General features: G+C 44.9%; 2 protein-coding genes across 7 annotated transcripts in view; one reads left to right on the top strand and one right to left on the bottom strand.

Moving 5' to 3' along the window:
- The window catches only part of URB2 (URB2 ribosome biogenesis homolog), a 28,423-nt gene extending 23,650 nt beyond the window's left edge, over positions 1-4,773 (bottom strand). For 2 of the 3 annotated variants that reach the window (XM_019419063.2, XM_019419065.2), the window contains exons 1-4: positions 4,666-4,773; positions 3,941-4,010; positions 2,769-2,913; positions 614-790 (exon numbers count right to left, since the gene is read on the bottom strand). In XM_019419063.2, the coding sequence (XP_019274608.2) occupies positions 614-790; positions 2,769-2,894 (303 nt within the window). In that variant the 5' untranslated portion in view covers positions 2,895-2,913; positions 3,941-4,010; positions 4,666-4,773. Of the gene's footprint in view, positions 1-613; positions 791-2,768; positions 3,082-3,940; positions 4,011-4,665 lie in introns of those variants that run through there. The other variant, XM_053910185.1, reaches the window with a different exon arrangement.
- A 129-nt stretch (positions 4,774-4,902) lies between these two features.
- TAF5L (TATA-box binding protein associated factor 5 like) overlaps positions 4,903-14,708 on the top strand; it is a 31,674-nt gene continuing 21,868 nt past the window's right edge. Inside the window, exon 1 of one of the 4 annotated variants that reach the window (XM_019419066.2) lies at positions 4,903-5,099. The gene's annotated coding sequence lies outside the window, so the exon portion shown is untranslated. Of the gene's footprint in view, positions 5,100-5,336; positions 5,489-5,528; positions 5,919-14,708 lie in introns of those variants that run through there. The other 3 variants (XM_019419069.2, XM_019419067.2, XM_019419068.2) reach the window with 3 other exon arrangements.

Here is a 14,708-nt window from a genome sequence, read left to right as displayed (position 1 = left end):
CAGCTCGGAGCCTGGAGCCTGCTTCGGATTCTGTGTCTCCCTCTCTTTCTGCCCCTCCCATGCTCGCACTCACTCTCTCTCTCTCTCAAAAATAAACATGAAAAAAAGTTAAAAAAAAAAAAAAGGTCATCAGGGCCCCTGGGTGGTTCAGTGGGTTGAGTGTCTGACTCTTGATTTCGGCTCACGTCACAATCCCAGGGTCGTGGAATCAAGCCCTACGTCAGGTTCTGTGCTGAGTGTGGAGCCTGCTTAAGATTCATCCCCCTCCCCTTCCCGCCACCACCATCACTCTCCCCCGCTTGCTTGCTCACTCTTTAAAATTAATTAAGAAAAGGTAATCGACCACTACCCTGAAATAGTTCTAAGCTTCCCTTTAACATTAAATAACACAAAGTGCTTAGCACAGTGTAGAGCATAGAAAACGCATTCGATAAGTATATTTAGTATAAGTATACTAAAATTCTAGTAATATTATTTCCTTCTCGTCTTTCTCTACCTTGATACTTCCTATATCTTGAATAATTAACCCCAAAATAAATGAGCCTACAGCATTAACAGAAATCAAGAGATGCACGTTAACACACACAAGATAACACAGGAAACAAATAATCACCTTGACTAGGGAAATCTGAAGGTTAATTGTCTTTCCATTCTTGAGGAGATTCTGCAGTTTTCTGCTGTGTAGAATATTATCTATATAGATCCAAAGCCTTTCAACAATGTCTTCCTTCAGTTCAAGTTTTTTCTTATAAAATGCAACCAATGACTGTCTTGCCCAATCAAGTAATACCTGAATTTGGAAGAAATATGCTCTGAAAATATATATTTTCTTACCAAGAAAGATGCTGAACATTTATAAGGATGTTCCACGTATAACCAAATCCAATTGCCAGAGAAAAAGCTGTCTTTTAAAACCTACCTTTAGTATTGAGGAGGGCACCTTTTGGGATGAGCACTGGGTGTTGTATGGAAACCAATTTGACAATAAACTCCATGTATTGAAAAAAAATAAAAAATTAAAAAAAATAAAATAAAACCTACCTTTAGTAATATTATTTTATATATAATAGAATGTCCTAGTAACTTAAAATGCTTATTATTACAAAAAACAATAAAAAGAAAAACTAAGGGCACCTGGGTGGCTCAGTTGGTTGAGCGTCCAACTCTAGATTTCAGCCCAGGTCATGATCCCAGGGTCGGGCTCCGTGCTGAGAAGGGAGCCTGCTTGGGATTCTCTCTCTCTCCCCTTCTGCCCCTCTCCCCTGCTTGCTCACTCTCTCTCAAAAAAAAAAATAAGTAAATAAATAAATAAACAAATAAATAAAATAATAAAAACAGAAAAAACTAATTTTGTCTTCATTTGAGGCCAATAAAAAGTTTCAAGTGAAACTCTAAACAGTTTCTTCTAACTCTTCTCGAGTTATGCTAAATTTCAAAAGTTAGAAGCACAACAATTGCTCAGAATGGCCACTCAAAATGAATCACACCCAGAAGCAAAAACAGAGTCAAAAGGCAGAGGTTTGTGTCCTGGCTTTCCCACGTTACCTGTAAAACCTCTAGGTCTATTTACCTCATCCAGAAGACGGAGACGGTCTACTGCGAAATAATGCACGGGGTGCTTTATGAAGGGGGGGGGGGTCAGACATGCATAGTTTCCATTACTGTAACACATTCATCAAAGGGGTGAGGCCTCAGGTCATGACAGGAGAAATGTTGTAACAGTATGAACAGTGACAGATGCTAAAGGGGAAAATAGTTCTCAGCATAAGACTACGGAGACCTTGATCCAACCGCCACTGCTACTTCCGCCTTCGGCTCACCCTGGGTAGCACCTGCCAGGTGACTATCAAGCTGCTAAGATGATTCTCAGGTGCAGCCAAATTTAGAACCCACCGGATGTGAGAGCGCTCTACCTCCTGGACCTCATCATCATCTTAATAGATGTAACCCATCTTTGATGCATTTTGTTCTGTCTTCTTTAATACTAGCACATGGGTGTGTGTTAACACAATTTCATGAGTTCAACATCCTGGTGTCTCTAGTATATTAACAGGATTTTTGTTTGTTTGTTTTTTGCCAAATAAGCTTGAAAAATGTTAACAAGACCTGCCTTTCTTGGTTCCTAATCTACTTCTAGAATGGCTTACTACAGATACTAAAGCTTCTCTACTCCCCACCGGGTCAAATTCCAAAGCTGTTTAACAAATCACCAAAAAGCAGTTGCTTATGGAGCATTACCTTGGATTCACAAACAAATGCAGCTACCTACAGACTCGGATCCTAATTTTTGTAACCCAGTTCCCAATTCGTTCACTGATGCATATAGTTGATTTGAAATATGAGAGGCGTTTCTTTTTTTTTTTTTAATATGAAATTTATTGTCAAACTGGTTTCCATACAACACCCAGTGCTCATCCCAACAGGTGCCCTCCTCAATGCCCATCACCCATTTTCCCCGCCCTCCCACCCCCCATCAACCCTCAGTTTATTCTCAGTTTTTAAGAGGCTCTTATGGTTTGGCTCTTTCCCTCTCTAAGAGGAGTTTCTAAACACACACAAAAAAATACTGACTTTGTAACAGAAAATCTCTGTTAATGAAATATTTGACTCATTCATTTTTTTTACTGATATTACTTTTAACCTCTAACCACGTTTTATTTTCCGACCTTTTTTCTTTTTAAATTTTAGTTAAATTTCAACACATAATTTATATAAGTGACTGTTCTTTTTAGTAGTAAACAAAAAGGTAAATTTCACATTAAACTTACTTGCTCTTTATTTGGAAGAACGCACTGGTGGGAAATCCAGGCAAAATGAGCTAGTTTTAGTTTATCTTCCCAAGAAGTTGTCTTGCTTTTGAGCTTAAAGGAAACGCCAGAATAAATAGCAGCCATTGCTACACTTTATCTAAAATTTAAAATGGAAAAAAATACTATATTAAGGCCAAACTCAATAGGCACCAAAAAAAGAACATCATGTATCTTATTATCTACATAATACATATTCCTTGAAAAAAAATTTTAATGAACTAAAATATATCAACAGAGTTATTGGGCATAAAGCTATACATAAAATGCTTTAGCCCATGAATTTTCTGGGGGAAATTCTGACAAAAGCAGGCATAAAAAGAATTACACTCACACATGTACCAGTATTCCTGCTGTGATCAAACATCATATCCTCCGATGTGAATGTGCAGGAATACAACCGGGCAAAACCCAAAGTATTCAAATTATTTGTGAAAGGAGACTCACGTGAGGTTTTAGACTGAAAATGTCTGCATACATCACCTGCAACTATGTATCATCGATATGACTATCACCTATATGACAAGCTCCACTAGTTTAGAGAGAGAAATAAGCAATCTTTGGAGAAAATATTTCACCAAGTAGAAAAGAAATATTGTATAAAACCAGTCCCAACAGATGTACTGTTATTTCAGCTGCAACAGTAACTTTCCACTGTAACTTTATTCTGTTTATATACATGTAAGCTTATAGACATGCTCTGCTTCCAAAGACTCGATACAGTTACACAATTGAAACTATAAAAATGAGATATAAGAAAATTATAAGGGAAAGCAAGCATACTGACCAGCTATAATTCCATAAGCCTGAAGTAAATATAGCTTTGAGTTTCCTAAACGTCATTAAAAAAAAAAAAAAAAAAAAAAAAAAAAAAGGCGGAAACCTATCACATTAAGTCATATTCATTATACACAAGAAAACAAGTTCCTCAAAAGTGAACCATTTTCCTACTCGGTACTGAAATTAAAATATTGTAAATAAAATCAAAATAGGACAATACCAAAAAAAAAAAACCAAAAACAATCGCAGTTTCATGATTCTGACATACTACCAAAGGGAAAGAATTTGCTATGCCAAGGGCTGGATCACTTGTATTTCTTCAATCTACGGAGCCTGAAATCCTACAGACCTACCTTCAGAATTATACAAGGAATGAGCGACCACCACGGGAAGGACACTAATATCAGCACAGCATCCTTTCCTCTATTAGAGAACAGAAGAGTCAAGCGCTGTCAGTTTTCCCAAACTGTCAAGAGGTCCACACGTGCCCATTCAAAGAAGAACTTACTTGTAACTTCAGTGTGTCAGAAAGCCAACGTACCAGCTACAAAGTACTTAAAAAGTGTTGGCAGAATTGGTTACAAAGACCCTCCCGGAGGCTACCAACTTTCCGCTCCCGGTGCCATCCGGCGGCCTACGCGAGGGGGCGTGAAGACCACCAGGCCGCACGCGAAACCGTGTTAGTACCCACGCAAAGGGAGCTTAAGCGCGGCCACACTCGGAACCCCGCGGCGCATCATGAAAGCAAGCAACGAGACCCAGAGAGCGGCGAGGAGCGACGTAAGGGGCTGCCGAAGGAGCGAGCCCCGGCGGCTCTCCGCAGCGCTCGCTGTCCGCGGCGCGGGGACGGACCCGGGGCGGAGGACCCTCCCCGCTTAAGGAGCCCACCTCGAGGCCAACCCCGGATAGGGACGGCGGGCCGGGGCGTAGCGCCCGCCCCGCGGGGGAGGCTCACCTCGGGGCCGGCCCTCGGTGAGGGGCACACCTGGAGGACGCCCCCAGGGAAGCTCACCTCCCGCCCCGCCCCGAGCAGGGCGGCGGCGCGGCCGGAGGGCAGTCCCCAGGTTAAGGAGCTCACCTGGCGGCCAGCCCCGCTTAGGGACGGCGGGCCGGGGCGCAGCACCGTGGAAGCGGCCACAGGTCCGGACTCCCGGACTGGCCCACCACGTGGGACCGGCCCCCGCGCTCCTTCCGCCCGACGCCGGCGGCGCGGCGGGGCGGGGCGGTGCGCACGCCAGGCATCGCCAGCAGAGCGCCGAGGCGCCTCGCCCATTGGTGGAGACGGTTGCGCGTTGGAGGCCCGAGCGGCCCAGCCCGCGGCCCGCTCCGTGTCAGTCAGTCATGGAGCGGCCGCCCATAGCCGCCGCCGCGGGGGCGGCAGGGCGCGGGGCGCGGGGGCCCGGCTGAGCCGGCCGTCGGAGCGAGACCCTGCGGCAGAGACGACGGAGGCGGAAGCAACCCGATCCCGGAGGCGGCGGCGGCGGGAGGAGCCGGAGCCGCCTGGGATGTTCAGTGAGTGCGGGGCGCGCGGGCGGGGAGGGCCGGGGGAGGGGGGTCGCGAGCCGAGCGCGCGCGCGGGCGGGCGGGGGCCGGGAGGGAGGGCGCGCGGGCGGCGGCGCGGCGGCGCGCGGCGAGGCCTAGGCGGGGCGCGCGCCCGCAGCTCCCGCCGGCGGGGCGGTGGGGGCGGGGCGGGCGGGCGGGGCCGGCTGTGCGCGGGCGCGGCGGCCGCGCCTCCGCCCTCGGCCTGCGAGTCCCAGGCGGCCGCGGGCGGCGTGGCCTGCAGTCGGCAGCTACACCTGGAGGGCTCCGCGTTCCTGCTCGGGGTGGGTCCCGCCGGGGCGGCTGCCGGGCACCCGCCGGGAAGGGGTCCTGAGCGCTGGGCAGCCGGGGCAGGAGCACAGGTCCGCATCTCCTTTTCATTTAAGGAAAAAGGAAATGCCTTTTGGCCGAACTCACGATTAAACTTCGCACATGGTGCTTGCGGGTGGCCGGGTGTGAAATCGACCTCTGCGTGTGACAGGGGGGCGATCTCGAGTTAGACTAGTTGCTGCTGGAGGATACCGACCTGCAAGGCTGCCTTTGAGGCTGCTTAACTCATGACAGCAAGAGGTTTGTGCGCTTAGGCGGTACTCGCGAAGCTCCAGCCAGGGCTTTTTGAAAATGTATCAGGGGAGGCGTCGGTCCGAAGTCAGTTGATGGTTAGAAATAGTGGGTGTCATTTTAGACTTAGCGGAAGTGGAGGACTTGAAAGCTTCATGCAGTTCTCCCATCAGTTGTGAAAGTGTCGTTATACTGCGGATCTCGCAGCTTGTGTGGTTCTGGGATCAGAAGGTAAGTCTGCCAATCCCATGCGGCGTTCGTCTTCAATTACCTAAACTCTGACCTTGCAGATTGAAATCTTGGAATGGGGACTCCCGCGAACGAGCAGTTGGGTGCCGTGTCCGGAGGAGCAGTGAGGGTGGAGTTTGTCTGCTCTTAGGTGATACAAGTGCGTGACCTACCTGAGTTGTGGGGTGGGAGGACACGGCGGCCGTTCCCCATGCTCACAGCCCTGCTTGAAAGTGAGAGTAGGAAAGGGAGTTTGTGCCACATCTTTAAACTTCCGAGAAACTTCAAGCAGTGGATGGCGCTTGATGACCCTGTAGACCTAAGGTTGAAACCATGTAACCTCTTTGAGCCTTAGCTTCCTCTTCTGTAAAACGAGGTGAGGACTGATAACTTAAAAGTAGGTCTCTTAAAGGGTGCCCCCCCCAAAAAAAAAAGGAATAAGGAATGTGAAAATGCCTGACATATAGAGAGCACTAAGTAGTAGCTATTGTCATTTCCTTTTGGGGAGAATACCTTTTAGATTCCTTGTGGGCCTAAATTCTTCGTGTAAAATGTGAAGCCTGCTAACTTTGATTTGCTTTGCCAATTACAAATCCTTCTTGCCTCTGAAAATGCAGTGTTAAACTAGGAAGCCAATGGGTGGGCTTGCTTTGAGTGCTTTTTCTTCATCATCAGACAATAAATCAGGTTCTTGTGTCTTGGAATGATTTTGTTGCTCCTGCCTATAAATGTGAGGTTTACATGTGCTTCTGTCCCTGTGAAGCTAGGTGAAGGCCTCAACCGCTCAGTAACTGGTTTGGGGGGTTTTGTTCTTACAAACAAATGTCCTTCGTAACACCTGTGAAGGACATCCCAGGAGAAAGGGAAGGGGTTCTGGTTTGGATGATTGGTCTTAGCTGGAAGGGAGCCCTAGCGGTCCTCTGTTAAACCAACATCACCCAGTGGATGCTACTGGAAGTCGTTTCCAGCCTCCTTGCGTGTGAGGGGCAGCTTCCCAGGTAGCAGTTCTGACCATTCTCTCAACGAGCAACTGGGAAGCCTTCACTGTTGTCAAGAAGCCTCTGTTTTCATGTGGAACCTTCTTGGGCAGCAGGACATTGTAAAGGGTCGGGGCCCAGGCCCTGAAGCCAGGTGACCTGAGTTTCCATCCTGGCACTGTGAAACCCTAGGGTAGTGTCTAACTTCTCTGGGCCTCAGCTTTCCTATCCAAGGAATGTTACTTAGTTTCCGGGGCTGTTGAAGCGTACGGGAGATGATCTACGTGCGGCCCTTAAAATAGCGTCTTGCCAGTGGCATTCGCTCAAATAAGTATTAGGTGTTAGCAGTGGTAGTGTAGGAACCAGTGTGGTGAGCAGTGAAACAGGTTGGTCCTGGGTTTGGCAGTGGACCGGGCTGAGCTGAGCTGTGTGGAGGAGTAGGCCTTAACCAGGTCGGAGTGCCAGTGTGGTGGGGGGGTGCCTCCCGTCAATGGAGGAGTCTTGGCCAGAGCCCCTGACATGAGCAAGCGAGGTTGGTACCCACCAGTTGGGTAAACAAAGGTGGATCAGAGTAACCTAGAGATGACACGATGGAGATTGATGATTTTTTTTTTTTTTTTTTTTTTTTTTATCCTCCACGCTGGTGGAGGCAGCAGAAAGGTTTTAAGTTGAGCACAGTTGCCATCAGATTAGCTTTTTGGAAAGATTGTGCCTGCAGTAGCACGGGGTTGGATTAAAAGTAGGGAAGGCCCATCCATCCACTTGTCCTGGCAGCTTTTTGTCTGCCTGTGACTCAAAAAGGAAAATGACTGCTTAGCAGACAGGCATTTCTTTCCAAATCTGGAAGCTTAGAGAGGATTCGCAAAAGGCACGAAGAAACCTTTAGATCATCCCAGGCAGCCTTACCTCTTAAAAGTTGTTTTCAAGGATATACTGTACATACCTGACTACGAGGCCAGGCTCCCCGCAAACATCTGTCTGTAAAGAGGGTGTCACCACGTGTTCAAGTCTTTCCTATTTATTACAGGGCACTCTCAATTACTCTGTTTTTGAACAACAGGATGCTGTTTGGGAAATACATAGTGCACTACAAAACCTCAGTTGCTGCTAATTTGGTATGTTTATACAGTGAATCAGTACAGTCAGTGATGACTGAAAAATGTTCCGTCCTCCTGAATACGTATTGATGGCTTCGGTTGGTTGAGATTTCCAATGAGAGCATCGTGTGTGGATTCAAAAAGCATTCTTTCGCAGCTGATTTGGCAAACGTGAAGGTGATGTGCTCTAGAAAACGGAATTCAATCGTTCAGAGGGGCTTAAGTGACCACGGAGACACTGATATGTGGAAGACGAAAGTGAAATAGAATAAAATTGTTTCATGAATTAACATATTGCCTTTTATAACGTATTTTTAAATACACATAGGTTAATAAGTTAAAGATTATAAGCAGACATTTGCGTATTTCATCTACAGCCCTCCAAGGTTTTATTTAAATTAATCCTCACAATTTCTTCTTAATTTTCTCATTGCAAGGGTATCATTGTCTTAGGTTTGAACTTAAGCTCCTATTTGGACATTTCACAGAAATTGTTGATCTTTTTCTCTAAAACAGATTCCCTTTTCTCATTTTTTAACTTTTAGAAGGTTTAAAGAACATTGTGTACTGGCAGGGTTCAGAAAATATCATGGAGAACTTCCATTCATAATTCTTTGTTGAACAGTCAAATAAGCTACTCTTCTGGTAAAATGTATTGAAATGTATCTTAGTCACCTTGCAGTGTTTGGTTATAGTAAAAGGTAGTTGTGTCTTACTAGCAAAATACAGCTGACCTTTGAACAACACAGGTTTAACTGTGCGGATCCACTTATACACAGATTTTTTTTCCCATAAAGATAGTACAGTACTATAAATATTTTCCTTATGGTTGTCATCACATTTTCTTTTCTCTGGCTTACTTTATTGTGAGAATACAGTATGTAATTCTCATACGAAATACGTGCTGATCGACTGTATTTGTTATTGGTAAGGTTTTCAGTCTACAGGATATTAGCAGTGAAGTTTTGGGAGAGGCAAAAGTTATATGCAAATTTTTGAGTGGGGGCTGGGCAGGGTCAGTTATGTTGTTCAAGGGTCAACTGTACTAACTTTTGGCTATTTGGTAATTTAGTAATCAGAAGTGTTTTGCCCAACTTTGTGAATCAGCGTTTTTAGATGCTGATACATGAGTTTCGCAAAGTAACGCCATGCTCTAGAACCGTGTTGTCCACTACAGTTAACATCGGCCACGTGTGGTTACTTAAATTTAATTAAAATAAAAGTTCAGCACTAGTCACAGTTTAATTGCTCATTAGCCCTTTGTGACTGGTGGCTACCGTACTGAACAGTGCAGACTTAGAGCATTTTTATTATTGCAGAAAGTCCTGTACTGCTCTAGAATGAAAAATGGATATCATTCCACTTGAGACACATAAATGTTTTAATGTCGTTAAATTGTTCCTGACATATTCCCCCTATTCTCTGAGAGTAAACCATTCTTTTTTTTTTTCCTGTCTACAATAGTGTTTGCGAACAGAGCACGTATGAAAGTTTTCGTTCTGAAGTCGTAGTAAATGTAGATATCCATTCATGTTCCATACTCTTCCGTGTTAGTGAAGTTTTGATAGAAATAGTTTTTCTGTGCTGTAAAACAGTTTTAAAGCAGGAGGCAAATATTTGTGGCTCATAAAAACTCAGAAAAATCACGAACCTACAGTAAACTGTCACGAATTCCAACAAACAGAAGCAAGACAGCACTCACTTTATTCTTCATGTAAGTTTCAAAGATAAGAAAAGCTCCATCCTCCGGGAAGTCTCCCATCTGTCTGGGCGAGCTAAGGAACAGTGATGGCAGGATTGGACAACCTGCACTAGGGCAGAGGGATAGCAGTTTTAAACCTGGGAGTAGCATAATCAGATCTGTCTTCTACTCTGGCTGCATTCTAGAGGGTGGTTTGAGGTAGGGCCAGAGGTGGAGGGGATATTGGAACATTCCAGTTGAGAAGTGATTTGTGCTGTCACATTGCAGTGGATGGGGTAGCAGCAGTGGCTGCAAGAAAGAATTCTATATACAGTAGGAGCTGGTGGCCTGTTAGAAATGAGAGGGAGAAGAAAAATCTCAAGACGATGGCTGGGTTTTTTGCTTCGGTGGTAGATGATGGCATCACCAAGCTGGCTAGGAGCAGTAGGAGAAGGAAGAGGGTTTGAAGGAAGACAGTAAATTTGAGCATGTTGAACTTAGATGTTTGCAGCATCTAGGCGGAGATGTCCCTCAGACTGGAGCTCAGGAAGGTGGTCCGACTAGAGACGGTGTGAGTCTTGTCTAAGTAGAGTCATGATGTAGGGAATGTGAAGAATGAGAAGCAGACCAAGAATGGGGGAGGGGGAGCGACCAAGGGAGAGGGAGCTTCAAGGGAGGAGGCGCGTTCAGCAGCCAAGAGACCTTGTGGGGTAGTGTGGAAAGGGACTGTTTGATTTGGCAAGAGTTGAGGAATCTCAAGTCTTGGTAAATAGCCTGCTGAGGTGGGAAGCAGGGTCAGTTGGTTGGATAAGGAGGCTGGTGCCGTTTTGGAATGGCTGGGTGAGAAGCTATAGGGAAAGAAACTAGTTGGTGAGAAAAAACATCTGGAACATCGTAGAGGTCCCAGCTGATGTTGGAGAAAAGCAATTCCTGGGGGCATCTGTCCACCTAGTTGTGTGAGTTCTGCTCCCCATCCCCCACCCCAGCCCCAAAGAACCTCCAGGTGCCACACTGCATCCTGAGCCCTCAGCACTGAGCCTTATCTTCGTGCCGTCTGTTTCTCGGGGCACCATAAGAAAGAGCACAGCTTCTCGTTCAAGTATATTCATGTCAGTCTGGGAGCACAGGTCGAATATGAAAGGCCATCGTAATGTTAACATTATATGAGGTATTAACTAAAACTGAGTGTACTGTGGCTCACTTGTCATCTGTGCTTTATATTTTCACGAAGGTAATTGAATACACTTTACCATGATGATTAATGCAAAAGCTAGCTTTCTAAATCCTCCTTCGAATGACTTTTTGATAGATACTGCATCTATACTGCTGCCAAGTAAAGAAAAAAGAACTAATATATTTGAGTACCCCGTAGGCGCTTCACATGCCATTTAACAAAAAATACACAATGATTTTTACCTGTTTGAAGCCTAAATGTATAATTGGAATACTTTTGCTTCAAAGCACACTCACACACACCCCTAGCCACCTGCCAGTGGGCTCATTTAGGGAGCTGATTGGAGAATGGTGGTGGTGAGTTTGCCTGGATTTATTTGGATGTTTTTTTGTTTTTTAATTTTTATTTTTGAGACAGAGAGAGACAGCATGAGCAGGGGAGGGCAAAGAGAGGGGGAGACACAGAATCTGAAGTGGGCTCCAGGCTCTGAGCTGTCAGCACAGAGCCCAATGTGGGGCTCGAACTCATGGAGCGTGAGATCGTGACCTGAACTGAAGTCAGACACTCAACCGGCTGAGCCACCCAGGCGCCCCTGCCTGGGTTTATTTTGAACTCTCTCAAAGCTGCCACCTTACCCAGGAGGTGCTGTGCAAGCAGTAGTCTGTTGGCCTTTCATGGAATTGTGAGTCCTTCGCCCACCTAGCCCTTGACTTGGCAAGCACCCCTCACCAACATGTATGTTTGAACATAAGTGGATGGGGTTAGGTTGCAGTCTGTAACCAATAAGAAATGTACTTGGCTGCAGCCCCATCTTCTTAAGAGTGTGCCTGGGTTCCAGGTGTCTTTGCCTCTCCCTATTTCTGAAGTTAAATATCAAGAGTGTGTCTGTGGTTTTTCCTGCGCTGTTGCTACTTCGAGACAGGAAGATGGTCACGTCTTGATTTTATGTAGCAACTTTGTTAAAGTATTAGTTAAACAGTAGGCAACTATTGACATACGAGAAATAGATACATATTGTGTCAGAATCCCCATTTTAGTTTCTAGAAATATGAATATGGCGTGAAAAGAAAGGTATGCGGTCATCTGTTTTTGCCTTTAAAAGTTAAGATATTATGTAAAACAGAATGTTGTGGGAAATCTTGAAGTTTTAACAAAGATGTAATTGTATCCAAATTTACTTTAAATTTAGAAGATTGTATAATTCTGGGAATAGCTAAGCAAGTAACTTGAAATTGCAGTGTTCGTCTCATGTCTGAGTCTCTCAAAAGACAGGTCTATTTTAAGGAGTTTTCTCTCTCTCTCTCTCTCTCTCTCTCTCTCTCTCATGTGTCCATGTATGGGTATTGGTATTACGGAAATCAGTCGGGGGAGGGGAACTGGTTTCTCCACAGAACTCTTCATTATTTATCTATTTCATCTGAAATATGTGTGCATTGGAATCAAATTCAGTTAAGTCGATTGGATCATGTCTCTGGTATTTCTGTTGAGTGCAGTTGTAAAAGAGAGTCAATGCCAGCATTCTTGCTGTTAAGGTCCTTGGCCCTACAGTTGGCTCACCGCCCACCCTCAGGAAAGGTCCCTTGTCATACATAGTGGTTTGGGTTCAGAGAAACTGCCATTTGGGGCAGCTAATTGAGATAGATTCATTAGAATCAATATCTATAAACTAGTTTCTAGCAATTCCCAAATATGGCCATTTTTTTTTGCTATTGTTCATTCTCCTATTTGCTCTTCCATACCTTTCATATTTTGTCCCCTCCTCCTCAGATGTGCATAAGCATGGCCCCGCTGTGAGGACATGTGTCATTGCAGGGTCTGTTCTCTCTGTCGGTTTTTCTGTGTCTTCCACACGCATGGTTTCTTCCCATTAGAGAGGTGATCTCTTACTCCCACCTTGTTTGGAGCACTAAGGGACACCCATTGATATACGCATGCATTCCCGTGGTGACAAGAGATTGGCAGTAGGAAATCTGAAAATGTTGGTCTCAGCTAAAACACAAGGAATCGGGCTGCTTTCGAAGAGTTTGGGGACTCTGAGCTCTTGAAGTTAGATTGAAAGCAGCTTTAGCAAGCATCCTGGGGGATGGGGGCGTGGCACGGGCTGGGAAATTGGGAGCTGGTTGGATTTGACTAGTCCTGACTTTGGGCCAGACTGGGAAAGGGCAGTATCGTCACAGTCTCTGTGTGCATTTCATTGTTTTTCCCTAAATATAACATCGAATCAGAATCTCCAGGGCTGAAATTATTTACACACACAGTCACAAGAGGTTCTAGGTATGGCCAGGTTAGAGAACCAGAGAGAATCCCTGATACAGTCAAAATGATACAGTAATGCCTATTAGTAATCTCCAAAAAACAATTATCTACTTTCATTGATGGACAGATGAATGCTTAGAGCAGTATTCCTGGTTGACATTCCTTTGCCCTTCCTTTTTAGCGAGTGATACTGTACTGTCTTTGGTAATCCAAAACTGAAATGCATGGGGGATATAATTTTACAATAAATGGAGTTAAACATATTTATAGTTTATACATATTTATGATGTTCTAACATTTATATTTTTTGTATAGATGTATATGTTTTAGCGCGTGTATCCCCAGCCTTCCCTGTTTGCTCTGTTGTCTGACTTTTCCGGAATTGAAAAGCAGACCTTCTGGGGCGCCTGGGTGGCTCGGTCAGTTGAGTGTCCGACTTCGGCTCAGGTCATGATCTCACGGTCCGTGAGTTCGAGCCCCGCGTCGGGCTCTGTGCTGACGGCTCAGAGCCTGGAGCCTGCTTCCGATTCTGTGTCTCCCTCTCTCTCTAACCCTTCCCCGTTCATGCTCTGTCTCTCTCTGTCTCAAAAATAAATAAGCGTTTAAAAAAAAAAAGAAAAAGAAAAAAAAAAGAAAAGCAGACCTTCAGAGTTTATTTTAAAAGGGCCACCACAAATCAGTTTGGAAAGAAAGAAATATTTTTGCAAATGACTTTAGAACAGTTTGTTGCTACGGTATCTGTGTAAATGTTTGGTTATTCACCACACATTATACACTAAAATTGCAGACAGATAAAATTAGATGCAAATAAAATATTTTGAAATGTTTAAAGGGGGAAAAAAAAGGCAGATTTCTGGAACGGGAGGAATTTCAAATCCTAAAAGAGAACGGAGGAAATCACAAAGAAGGCCAGTGCATGTCATTGAAACAAAAAAACTCAAACACACCCAAATGAGTTACCAAAAGCGGATTTTCCACAGAAAACATTGGGAGCCCTTGGTTTAGAGAAGATCGCGGTGATAGGGACAGTCCCAAGTGTGTGGCTGATGTTACATGCGCTCCATTTTTACATGACCGAAGGGAACATGCAGAACTCATCGGGGTCATTGGCCACATGGACTACAGTGCCGTGTACTCCTGGCAAAGTAGCATCTGAGACCATGGCACGTCCTGTTACTCATTATAATCAATTTGGTAGTCAAGGAAAATAGTCCTTTGGAGGGGAACCCTCAAATTGGCTTGAATTATCAAAAGTCATTTACCCCTCTTTGGTGCACTTCATTTCCTTTCCTTTCTTGCATGAATTCGTGAGACATTTACCGCGTATACATGCCCTCTCACCATGTTGATGCTTTTCTGTGCCCGAGGTTATAAATAAAGAGTAAGAGAGGTCAATAATGTGATTACAACGAAAACACATTACTCAAATCTTGGACGTGGTGCTGCCAGCCTTCTCCTATTTGGAAAAACACAGCCTTCCTTTCCTCCCTATTAATTTCTCACTTCCTCGACATCTATTCATCCAGTTTCTGAATTTCTCAGATCTTCGATTTTGCATTGCCTCCAGCCCGCTTTATTAGCTGGTTCACTGCCAATTAACACCTCTCT

Source organism: Panthera pardus, unplaced genomic scaffold (genome assembly GCF_024362965.1).
Source record: "Panthera pardus isolate Hobbes unplaced genomic scaffold, ASM2436296v1 HiC_scaffold_22, whole genome shotgun sequence".
In the NCBI taxonomy this organism is placed as follows: Eukaryota; Metazoa; Chordata; class Mammalia; order Carnivora; family Felidae; genus Panthera; species Panthera pardus.
The sequence above is the reverse complement of the archived record's forward strand: the minus strand, read 5'-3'. Positions and strand labels throughout refer to the sequence as shown.